Here is a 12839-nt window from a genome sequence, read left to right as displayed (position 1 = left end):
CTGGTGCGGGATCGGGCAGTGTTTCGTTCTGCTGTGCATGGGGTCGCTATGAGTCGGAAACGACTCGACGGCACTTAACAACAACAACAACAACATTGCTACAGAAGCAGAGTGCCCAATCTTCCTTCTGAGGTCTGGTGGGTTTGAACTGCCAGCCTTCTGGTTAGCCGTCAAATGCCTTAGGCACTACACCACCAGAGCTCCCATAATTTCATAGAGACTCATTAAATGTTAGAACAAAACATAAGATGTAAATAACTAGCCCAGGGATGAATGAAGTTAGGCAGGAACCTAAGGAAGTGAATGAAAGAAGGATTTGATTAGCAGTTAAGTTCCTCGGTACCATTTCTTATGCTAATAAATAATGGTCCCAGCATGAGCTGCACCAACCACTGTGGGGGCATGAGTGAGGTGTTGGGTTTCTTTGGCATAGTTGAAGCTGCTCTGAAGGGGTTGAAACATCTTTTTTTTTAAATTATTTTTCTTAAATTTTTTAATTGGCCTGATTCTTATTTAAAAAGTAATGTGTGCACATGGTAAAAACTTTCAAATAGAATGAAAAGATGTGGTGATAGTTGTGGTAGTTGTGGTGATAGTTGTACAATATGAGACCAAAATTAATGTCACTGAATTATACACACAAAAGTGGCTGAAATGGCAAATGTTTTGTTATATATTTCATCACAATAAATTTTTAATAAAAAATTTTTAAAACATTCAGTTAGTACAAAAGTCTGTGTACAATGAGTAAAAGTAGAGAATTAAGAGCGGTGACACAGGTATATGCACACTCATGTTCATCACAGCACTAATCACAATAGCAAAAAATGGAAGCAACCTCAGTCCCCATCAGTGGAGGAGTGGATCAAGAAACAATGGCATATGCACACAGTGGAATACTAAACAACATTAAAGAACAGTGATGAATCTGTGAAACACCCCATAACATAGATGAACTTAGAGGCCATTATGCTGAGGGAGGTTAGTCAGTCACAAAGGGACAGATTCTATGTGAAACCGCTATTGTAAAAGGTCAAGAAAAGGGTTTTACCAAAAAAAAAAGAAATACCTGAGGGTTACCAGGGGTGGAAAGGGAAGGGAGGGTAACTAACTAGAGGATAGACCCTTATTAACTTGGGTGAAGGAAAAAGAGTACAACTAAGTCTCCCTCCCACCCTTCCTTTTTAGTTCTCTTCTACTAAATAGACATGTGTTGAGAATTTCTGTCTGGCAAATATACAATGCATGATGTGTGCACATAGGAGCTCTGGTGGCGTAGTGCCTAAATCATTTGACTGTTAATCAGAAGGCTGGCAGTTCAAACCCACCAGCCACTCCTTGGAAGAAAGATTGGGCAATCTACTTTCATAGAGATACCACCTCAGAAACCCAAGGAGGGGTCACTATGAATTGGCTCCAACTCGATGGCAGTGAGTTTGGTTTATGTGTGCACATATAATCCCTTGAACACCCATCCCTCTCATACATCCGTGAGATTGTGCCGTCCTCACTGGTCTGCCTCTGGATATTATTCTTGTTAAGATGGCTCGGATGTTATTCTGTGTCAGCAGATCTGCCTCTACTTCAGGCTTTTTCACAGCAGTGTAGTGCTCTGTTTAACCGGCCCTCTCTTGATTGAAATATAGTTGGTTTCCAGTCTTTTGCTGCTACACACAGTGCTACAGTGAACATTCTTGCACATCTTTACACACATATACAAGTATATCTACAGTATTTTAAAAACAAACCAAAACTTTTGCCATTGAGTCACTGCCGACTCTTGGTGACCCTGTGTGTTACAGAGTAGAACTGCATCATAGGGTTTTCGTGGCTATAATCTTTATGTAAGCAGGTGGCCAGGCCTTTCTTCTGTGGCACCATGGGGATGCATTCAAACTGCCAACCTTTAGATTAATAATTGAGTACAAACTATTTATGCTACCCAGGACCTTAGCTGTAATATAAAATCCCCAAAAGTAGAATTGCTGGACCAAAGGTTTGTACTTATTAAAACATTAATAGATGTTGCCACTTTGCCCTCCAAAGACTGTGACAGATTACATTCCCACATCAGTGGACAGACCAGTACTCCTGTTACCCACACCTTCCCCAGTCTTGGGTTTTGTCAAACTTGATCTTTTCTAATACGTGTGGTAGAAAATAATTTCTAGATGTAGTTTTAATTTGCATTTATTTAACTATGAGTCACATGAAGCATCTTTTGGAACTACCCCTTTAAAAGACAACATAGTCAGAAAATTGGGGATTTCATCCAGCTTTTCTGTCAACTAGCAAAGTGTGGTTCCTGGACCAGCAGCATCAGCATCACCTGGGAACATGTTCCGAATGCATGTTCTTGGTTCCCAGCCCAGACCCACTGAATCAGAAACTCTGAGGGTCAGATCCAGAAAGCTGAGTTTTAACAAGCCCTCTATTTAGGCCCAACCTCCATATTTTCAAGTGAGACCCAGACTTTACATTTCCCAAATCCATTCCCAGATGATGTTATGCTGCTGATCCAGGGATTACACTTTGAGAACCACTGGACTGGAGTATCATTCTTGCACTGATATTTACCCTTGATGCTCCTTTTCAGATTCACTCCTTAAAAGAAAGATTACCAGATAGCAATTGTATGTACTTAGGGCTTTGAAGTTTGTTTTCAGTGAGGTGATTGGTAGACCAGGAGGAAGTTCCTGGTTGTCTTGCTGGGAGCTTGGTTGCTAGCAGCACCTCTGCCCACTGCAGGAACCCTTTTTTGAGCAATGTTTGGAAAGCTACTAGCAGGCCAACACCCTTTGTTTAGATGCTTCAAAGAGGCTGAGCAGCACCCCCATCTGTAAAGGCTGGTCACTGCAAGTAGGAAGGGAAGAAAGTCTAAAAAGAAATGGCCCATGCTTTTTATATTTGTCTAAACTGTGAGATCTTTGTTCCTTACTGCACTGGTTCTCAATGCTGGCGGCACACTGGAATCACCTGAGAATCTTGTAAAAGATCCTGGGCATGGGTACATGCCCAGGTCCCACCCCAGATACTCTGATTTAATTCATCTGGTGAGGTTTGTTGTTTTACAAGATCCCCACGTGATTCTAATGTACAATTACATAGAAGAACACTGCTTTAGAAAACGTCTTCTAGAAATCCAGACTAGCCTTTTGAAGTGTTAAACTACAATTAATTCCTTGTTTAAATGATGTTTTTTAAAGAAAGAAGAATCACAGTCAGTAATAATAAAAAGAGTCCTGGTGGCACAATGGTTAAGCTCTTGGCTGCTAGCTGAAAGGTTGGTGATTCGAACCCACACAGCAGCTCCATTGGAGAAGGATTTAGCAATCTGCTTCTGTAAAGATTACATCCAACGAAACCCTATGGGACAGTTCTGCTTTATCATAGGGGGTCACTAGGAGTTGGAATCTACCCATAATGATGACAATAGGAAGAGCTAACATTGGGTGCTTGTTATGTTCCAGACCCTGTCTAAGCCCTTTACGCATGTCAACTTATTTAGCCCTCTAAACCATCCTCTAAGGTAATTCCATCATTACCTGTCTTTTACAGATGAAAAAACAGGCCCAGAAGGGTTTGGTAACTTGCTCAAAGTCACTGTGTTTTCCATATTTCCTGATGATAAATATCACCTGGGGTATTTGTTAAAAGCACGCAGGTACAGACCCCATTGTATTCCTGCAGTCAGCTTCAACAGGGAGCTTGGAAGCCACAGATTTTCCTTGATCTCTAGGGGTGGCTTGTTGTCAGAGAGAAGTTGGGACCATTTGGGGCCAGTAAATGGTAGGACCCAGCAGTCTGACTGCAGAGCACCTTTATTTAGCCATGGCACCAGTGTGGCTCTTTAAAGGCCATGTTTTCAAAGCTTATGATGCTCAATTTCTGGCCAGTGCATCTCATATGCATCTACCACCTGTCTGTCAGTGGAGGGTTACGTGTTTCTGTAATGCTGAAAGGGACTTCAGACTAAGACAGATTAGGAAAAAAGACCTGGTGTTCTACTTCTGGAAATCAGCCAGTGAAAACCCTATGGATCACAGTGTCTAATCTATAACGCATCACGGGGATGGCAGAGAACCCGGCAGCATTTTGTTCTTTTGGGCATGGGGTCGCCATGTGATGGCAACTAACAATAGCAGCATGGCCCAAAGCAGGGAAATAAATGTCTCTAACAGGATTTCTGAATTTTTGACTTGTAGTACCAAGCAGTTGTGATGCCAGCCAAGTGCATTTGAGAACCCCTCTCTTTTTCTTCACAGCTCCCCATCTTAAGATTGGGAGCTTTGGTAGCGTAGTGCCTAAGGCACTTGACTGCTAACCAGAAGGCTGGCGGTTCAAACCCACCAGCCACTCCTCGGAAGGAAGATGGGGCTATCTACTTCCGTAGTGATACTGCCTCGGAAATCCAAGGAGGGGTCGCTATGAGTCGGGTCCAACCCGACGGCACATAACAACAACAAGAACATGGGTAAAATATTTCTTCCATTGCTACCTCTCTTAAAAGAGAAACTAGAATGAATCTGACCTTGCTGTGGACAAAAGTCTGACATTTCAAATCTAAAATTGAGGGTTCAGGGTTCCCTCTGGACAAGCTTTTGTTCCCTCAGTGGCCTTGTCATCAGAAACCACTCACTCCATCAGATGTTTATGGAAGGCCTGCAAAGTGCCCCAGCCTCTGCTAGGTGTGAGAGAGAATTAGAGACTTGATGCTCTTCTGTCTCATTGGATAGGGACACAGGCTTCCTTCTGGATGGTGGCTGGGACTTTCCATGTTGGGAGAGAGGGAGCAACTCTTGGCTTTTTCCTGAGTCTTAAGCATCTTTTGTCACCTTTCAAGCCTCAGAAGCTCCCTATGCTTGCAGACGGTCAAGGTATAGGGGATATCGTTAAGGACAAGGTATGAGGGGGCTGCCAGGGCTGTTGGGAATATTCTACATCTTGATCTGGGCAATGGTTACATAGGTGTAAACGTGAAAATTCATCAATTTGTACACATCCCTATGTATATGTTATGCCATGTTTGAAAAGAATAAGGGAGCTTTATGTGTAATGATACATAATGTTTCTAAGACATAATCGCAAAGGGATGAAGCAAGGTCATACACAGAGTCTCTGGGTGGTGCAAACGATTAAGCATTTGACTACTAGCCAAAAGGTTGATGGTTCAAAACCATCCCGAAGTGCCTCAGAAGACAGGCTGGACCATTTGCTTCTGAAACATCACAGCCTAGAAAACCCTATGGAACACAGTTGTGCTGTGACACGTATTGGGTTGTCAGTCGGCATTGAATTGATGGCAACTAACAACAACAATATGGATTTTAAAAAAATGAATGTAGGAAACTTACCTTTTACCACATACCATGTGTGTGAATTACCTACTCAGAAAAAAAATTTTGATGCAAATTCCCAGGTCTAGCCCCCATCTTTCTGAATCACCTTCTCTGAGGGTGAAGCCCAGGAATGCTTGTTTCTAATACTCTCCCTAGGCAAAAAAAAATAAAATAAAATTCTGTGTACACTACAGTTTGAGAGACTCTGCATGGGGTTGTGCTAGACTGGCTTAGGCTGCATCCCACTATAAAGAGGAAGACAGATATAAGGGGAGCTTACTCCAGGCTCAAAAGGTAGTGTCCCCATGGCTTGCTGGGTTAGGGAAGAAGCTGTTCAATTCTATTAGGGGTGTCAGAACCTATGAGCTGTTGCCAAGATCAGCAACTCATGTTTCCATTGTAAATGTATAACCTCATCATCTGTTTTGTACATGCTTCTTGCCAACATCCCCAACTTCCCCATTTAGGTTTTCTTTTCATTTGGTTCCCTGCAGAGCCTGGAATTAGGCCTTAGAAGGATGCAATAAATTCCTTCATCTGTATATGGCTGTTAGCCTCCTCTTAGCAAAGCTGCTGAGACATAACATGGCTTCAACAACTTCCCAAGGGGAAGGATGCCAGCTGAGATCATCCCTCTGGGGCAAGCATGGCCCAAACATCCTCTCTGTTCAGAGGTCCCTTCTGTGTGTCCCTGATTGGGTTTGCCTCCCTTGGCACCCTGGCCCTCACGTCATCAAGAACATTTTACCCTAATCATGCAGAGCATACTGGCCATCCCTCTGGACCAAAGTTTGCCTTTCGTCCCCTCCCACACTCTGACAAAGAGATCCTGTAAATAACATCCACTTGGTGCTTAATACCATGAGTCATTGTACACATGGGCATAGCTTCCCAATTTGTAGCCTAAGATGTTGGTCCCATAGGATTTTGCTTTTGCTTTTATTTACATCTGCATGTGAACAGGCAGGCTCATGCATGACCTGAACATCTGTTTTGAGTTCCATGAGTATCTTGACAGGTTTCTCATGACCCACCTTTCAAGGAGCATTGTGCATCTGTTTGAGGCATGTGGCTCCACTCTTGGGCATTGCTGATACCATCCTTCCTTTATACCAAGGGGCATCTGGGAACTTTCTTCCAAGTCACCAAAGAGCAGCGTCTCTGTCTCTTTATCTGTATATTGGCACCCATTTAATGACCCTCCAACTTGCATTTTCTCTGATATTTATTGTACCTGCAATGAATGATGCTATTACTCCTCTTCCCACAGGCTGCACGTGGGAATTTGGAGCCATGGTAAACTACATCAAGAAGACATATCCCCTGACCCAGCTGGTTGTCGTGGGATTTAGCCTGGGTGGTAACATCGTGTGCAAATACTTGGGGGAGACTCAAGCAAACCAAGAAAGGGTCCTATGCTGTGTCAGCGTTTGCCAGGGATATAGTGCACTGAGGTGAGTAATCCCGTGTTCCCACTTCTTCCTTCCATCGAGTCCTGCAGTTAGCACTCATGTATTGAGATGCCCTTGTGCACCAGACACTGATCCGTGAAGACTGGGGCAAACACTGTGGCAGATAGAGCAGAAGTTTCTGAGTCTTGGGCTCACCTTGTTTTGTTTCCATATCATGTGTTGGAATTGGCATATCAGATCCTTTAAACCTGGGCTATGCCACTGCATTGTGGGATCGTATCTAATTGGTAAGCTGAATAACCCCTTAATAGCTGCTATTTTCCTATGGAGTCCCCATGAGGTGATGTATAATCTGTTCATGCTTCAGGAGTTTTGCAGAACCATAGTCTCTGAGAGAACACAGGAGACTGGCAAGCGAGGATCTGAGAGCCAGGCCTCGTAATCCCAGACCCCTCCTCCCTAAGGAAGAGTGAGTCTCAGATACCTCTAGAAGGGATCTGTGGTAATCTGTGCACTTACCTTCAAGTATTCATCTCTCGTGTGCATCCTAGACATCTTCACAAAAGAGCTGATCTACTGGATCAAGATTTATCTCACCCCTTGGTCTCCCACCAACAGTTACTCCCACGGGGTGAGTCCTCGCTGTGAACAATGACTTGGTGTTCAGAGAGCATTGAATTTGATTACTAGGAGGATGTGGGACATGGTTTCTCTTAATTTTTTTTTCCAAGGTACAAAATCTTAACTGACAGCAGCTAGGTTTTATTTTGCTGCAGTAGCACCATCTGCTGTTGGCAAGAGCACATGATCAGCCACTTGGGCTGGAGAACTAAGATGTGGGAGCAAAGAAGGTTTGAGAAGTAGAACATTAGAACTTGTGAAGTGCAATACATAAACAGTCTAAATAGCTTCTCCTTGGGATCTAAAAGAGCTTCATATATGATATTATCTATCATCACATCAACCTCATATAAGAAAGAGAAAAAGAGGCAGCTTTATCCTCTGTGGCACAGAAAGCCAATATCAGGACAGCAGAACTAGTGGCAGGTCAGGGAAACACCATCACCCTACGTGTGTTGGTGCTGAGGGCTCAAGTCCCCTCAACATTTTAACCAGTTTTACTCACTGAGGGGGACAATTCCTTATGATAAATCAGGGTGACCTTTTTTTTTTTTTTTTTTTTCCTGCGGAGGCACATGAGTGAGTAATAAGCCTTTTCAGCACTGGAACGGTGGCAGCCATGTTTCCTTTACACTGAGGTGGAGCAGGGAGGGCTCGTCTGCTTCCGAGGGGGCCACACAGGAGCTCATCCTTCTGGTAAATTCCTCCTGACTGAATCTGGAGAACTGCTTGTTCAGTGATCCCCAGCCTGCGACTTCTCATCCCAGTAGTGCACTTCCCACATAGCCAGAGGCAGTTGAGGCTCACAGAGAAGCCAGCTGGCCGGCCCTGCACCAACCCCCATGGCCAGTGGTGGATCGGGCTTTTGTGATCCATAGGGTTTTCATTTTGGCTGCTTTTCTGAGGTAGACCACCAGGCCTTTCTTCCTGGTCCATCTTATCTGGAAGCTCCACTAAAACCTGTTCAGTCAGCATCATAGCAACACACAAGCTTCCACTGATGGTTGGGTGGTGGCTGTGCATGAAGAACAGTGGCCAGGAATTAAACCCAGCACTTTCCCATGAAATGCAGGAATGCTACCATTGAACCACCAGTCCCTGTAGCAAAGTCTACCTGCTGCTAAACAAGCTCACATTTTATGATACACTGAAACATGGAAGAGGCATGGTATTAGGCAGCAACCCTGTTCAATGCCTGGCCAGCCTAGCCAGCCTGCTGGGCCCAGATGACCCCATCTGCCTAGCACTGTCCATGTGTCTGTCTGTGTCCCTTCCTTTTCCTGAGGTTCCAGATTCTTCCCAGACTTGTCCTGGAGAGGTCAGAAATGTCCTTTCTTGTCCTTGATGTCCAGTCATCATTCCCACCTTAGGGGCTCCACCCAACTGCAATATTAACATCTAGTAGTGCCATCTAGTATTACCATCTAGTATTACCATCTAGTTAGAAATAATCTGGATGTCCAGCATAGGAGATAGCAAGGAGCTGTGGTGGCATACTGGTTAAGGCATTTGGCTGCTAGCCAGAAGGTGGGTGGTTCATCCCACCAGCTGCTCTGCAGAAGGAAGATGAGGCAATCTACTTCCGTAAAAGATTTACAGTTTTGGAAACCCCGTGGGTCACTATGAGTTGGAATTGACTCAGTGGCAATGGGTTTTTGGTTTAAGTATATCATGATATACTAACTTGGTGGAAAACAAGAAGCTTTTCTTTTAAAAAGTCAAGAAAATATACAACATGCCATAATGTGTATATTCAAAGTAGGAGAGAAGGCCTTTATGTAAAAATATAATTGTATATGGGCAAAGTCTAGAAGGGAACTCCCAGAGTCAAAATAATTCTTATGTAGGTGTGGTGGTATTCTGGAAATAGTCAATGTACTTTAATTTTAATGTTTTATTAACATACTACTTGTAAGTTTTCTTTTATATCTTCAAGGACATCATATAGATCCACAAAACATAAATTCATCACCAATCTTAATTCATAGTACCCCTCCCTTTTCTTTCCTTTTTGAGTGTTAGGATCATGCTGGCCAGTTCTCATTCTTACAGAACCCTCTCTTTGGTTAGCATCCTCCATATTTTCTCAAGCACCACAGGAAAGCTGTTCAGCTGTTCTCATGGCCTCTCAGCACTCAGATGTCATTTATTTGAGCCAGGAGGTTTGGATTCATTTGGTTGTTAGATGCATTCTTTCCCTCAGTTCATTTGCTTCAGACTTCAATTCCTTTTAATCAACATTTGGTTCACTCTTCTTTGCAAAATACAAACTGGAAAGTTGAGCTTACTAGGAGCAGCATGAAATAGTTGGCCTGATTCTTTCTTACTTAATCAGTTGCTGTGAACATAATTATAAATTCCTGTTTTGTTTGGGACCTTTCCTAAGTTATTTAAAAATCTGTGAACCTTCCACAACATCTTTTAAAATTCTTTTGACAGATCCCTCACGAGCAGATGGCTGGGGAGCCGGTATGGATAATACCTTATTATTAGTGAATGTTAACATTGATTAGAAATAAAGGCATTTAAAAAGAACTTTACTTTTTATTTTGGAGATAGATAGATGATAACATTCTTTGAAAATCCATATGTATCATTTCTCGGAAGCCACACTGGTTTCTAGGGGTGCTCTTCTCATTTACAATCTCAATGACAGAATCACTTTGAGAGCTTTGCAACTTCAGGAAGCCCCTTCTCTTTTGGAGTCATCTGGTTTCTTTTGGAAGTTTTTGAAACCTACCTTCCTACGAGCAAGGGCTCACCCTTACTTATTCAAAGCCTTCCCCTCTTGGTTGCTCTGACCTGGCTGCTTTCTCCCAGGATCCCACACATCTCTTCTGTGCCTTCCCCTAGATTCTCCCGGTGGGTCGGCATTAGGTTCAATGAAAAACCAGTTCCTGCCATCCCTTCTCTCAAGAGGACAGAGCTGTCTAAAGGCAAGTCAAGAACTTGGATGTTCTGTTATTTAGCCAAGTCAGGCACCCATAAATTCTAGTGGCCCAATGGCTAAGCACTCGGCTGCTAACTAAAAGGTTCGCAGTTCAAACGCACCTAGTGACTTAGCAGGAAAAAGACCTGGCGATCTGCTTCCATAAAGATTGTTGTTGTTGTTGTTATATGCCGTCGAGTTGGCCCCGACTCATAGCGACCCCTCCTTGGGTTTCCGAGGCAGTATCACTATGGAAGTAGGATTGCCCAACCTTACAGCCAAGAAAACCCTATGGAGGCATTTCTACTCTGTCTCATTGGGTGACTGTGAGTCAGAATCAGCTCTACGGCAGCCAACAACAGGCAGTCATTCAATATTCAGAGAACTGAAGTCCCATGGCTTTGATGTCCATTTTTAATTTGTATCAGAAATGTGTGATTCGTGTCTTCCGTCTCACCTGGCAGCTCTTACCAAAATGTTCTCCACATGTTTTTCCCTGTTGGACTTTTGGAATCAGCATGGGTCTGTGTTTTCTTGCCACTTAGTACTATTCTGCTTCTCTTCCAACAAGCTTACCTAATCTTGAATAGGATAGCCATCCAGTTTCCATCACGGGGTTCCTTCCAGTCCTAGTCCCATCTCAGCAAGTATCATTGTACTCTCTGGAGTTAAGGACGCCTTGTGTGTGTGCTGTCCATCAGCATGTCAATATCTGAGGTTGTAAATAAATGACACCTCTCTTCCCTTTCAGGAGCTCTGGTAGTCCCTAAGGCATTTGACTGCTAACCAGAAGGTTGGCAGATCAAACCCCCCAGCTGCTCCCTAAGAAGAAAATGAGGCAATCTACTTCCATAAAGATTTACTGCCTCGGAAACCCAGAGGTGGTTGCTATGAGTTGGAATTGACTCGATCGATGGCAGTGAGTTTGGTTTTTTTGGTCTCCTCCCTTTCCTTTCCCAACCATCCCCTCTCACAAACCACTGCTATTCTTGTCACTCTGTCATACTGAAGTCTGCCCAACTCAGATCCTGCACTGTCACAGTGTCTTCTGAGTGTTCTCCCCTTACCTCCACCTCCATTCTCTTTAAATCTCCTTGATGGAGTCATCTGGTTTCCAAGCAGACATCCTCCCCATCCTTACAAAGCCTGCTCATCCTTCCACTCCCTTCAGCCAAGGCCAGCTCTCCACTCACCACAGCCATTCCCCTCTGCAGAATTCTAGCTGCCATAACAGAAGCTTTGAAAACATCACTGACATTCCCCAAGTGGCCTGAGTCAGGCCTGAGATGGAACTGTCTAGATGCCTCAGCAATAGAAGCAACCTGGGTGTGGGACTAGATTCTCTAGTTCAGTCCCCTGGAAGCTCTGGTAGCATAGTGCCTAAGGCATTTGACTGTTAACCAGATGGCTGGTGGTTCAAACCCACTAGCCACTCCTCGGAAGGAAGATTAGGCAATCTACTTCTGTAGTGATACCGCCTCAGAAACCCAAGGAGGGGTCGCTACGAGTCGGATCCAACTCGACGGCAGTGAGTTTGGTTTGGTTTTGGTTTGAGTTTAGTCCCCTAATTTGACAGATGAGGAAACTGAGGCTCAGAGAGGTGAAGTGGCTTGTGCAGAGTTTGGTGAACTTCCCACTGTGTCAGAGGGCCGTAGTTCCAGTCTCTGCACTACCTCTTGCCAGCTGGGTGGTCCAGATGTCTTCCCGCCCTTCATCTCATCACCAGCCACAGAGCCCTGGGCACATTTGCCACTCTAGCCTAAATGTGTCTCCTGCACTTCTTACAACCTCAGGCAAAAACAAGGCAGATAAGTTTGGCATCAGTGGAAGGTGCATGCATGAGATTTTTGATGGGGCTACGTGCTTGGGCCTTTTACACATCCCTGAAAATGGTTGTCAAGGCTCAACAGCACTGTTGTCTAACCTGTTCACCACCCCCTGTTAAAACTAGTTTTAGCTCTTCTTTGTGTCTCTTTGATCATTAACTCTTCTTGGCAGGGCAAATAATGTTCAGTAGCTCATAATCCAAAATTATTGTGTATTTTCTTTCTCCTTGTCCTCCCCGCCTCCTCCTTTCTCCTCCGACTTCTTCTTCTTTTCTTTTCTTTTTTAAATTTTATTGTGGTTTGGGTGAAAGTTTACAGAGCAAATTCATTTTTCATACAGCAGTTCACATACACTTTGTCTCATGAAATTGACTGCAATCTCCCACAGTGCAACAGCTCTCCTTCCCACTTCCTCCCCATAGTCACCTCTTCCCTGTGTCCTTTCCTCCCTTGTGCTTCTGCTCCCCAAGCTGTCTCCCTGTGCATACACACCCCTTCTATTCCTCCATAATTGATCTCTCCAAGGAGTGTATCTACCTAATGTAAATGTTCAGCCCATCTACCTACCTGTCTTTTGTTTGGCTGGAAGCCACAGACTGGGTTCTATTCCAGACTTGAAGGGGAGGTAGGGGCTATAGTCTCAAGGTTCCACCAGGCTCTATCAGACCAGCAAACCTGTCCTTTTTTTTCCCACATGATTTTGTTCCACATT

At 44.0% G+C, this 12839-nt stretch overlaps 1 protein-coding gene across 1 annotated transcript in view; it reads left to right on the top strand.

The window, feature by feature from the left end:
* Positions 1-12839, top strand: part of ABHD2 (abhydrolase domain containing 2, acylglycerol lipase) — a 95279-nt gene that overhangs the window by 67302 nt on the left and 15138 nt on the right. Inside the window, exon 4 of the mRNA XM_007946092.1 lies at positions 6610-6793. Coding sequence (XP_007944283.1) covers positions 6610-6793 — 184 coding nt within the window. The remainder of the gene's footprint in view (positions 1-6609; positions 6794-12839) is intronic.

Source organism: Orycteropus afer, unplaced genomic scaffold (genome assembly GCF_000298275.1).
Source record: "Orycteropus afer afer isolate SDZICR_OR568_19922 unplaced genomic scaffold, OryAfe1.0 scaffold00150, whole genome shotgun sequence".
Lineage (NCBI taxonomy): Eukaryota > Metazoa > Chordata > Mammalia > Tubulidentata > Orycteropodidae > Orycteropus > Orycteropus afer.
The sequence above is the reverse complement of the archived record's forward strand: the minus strand, read 5'-3'. Positions and strand labels throughout refer to the sequence as shown.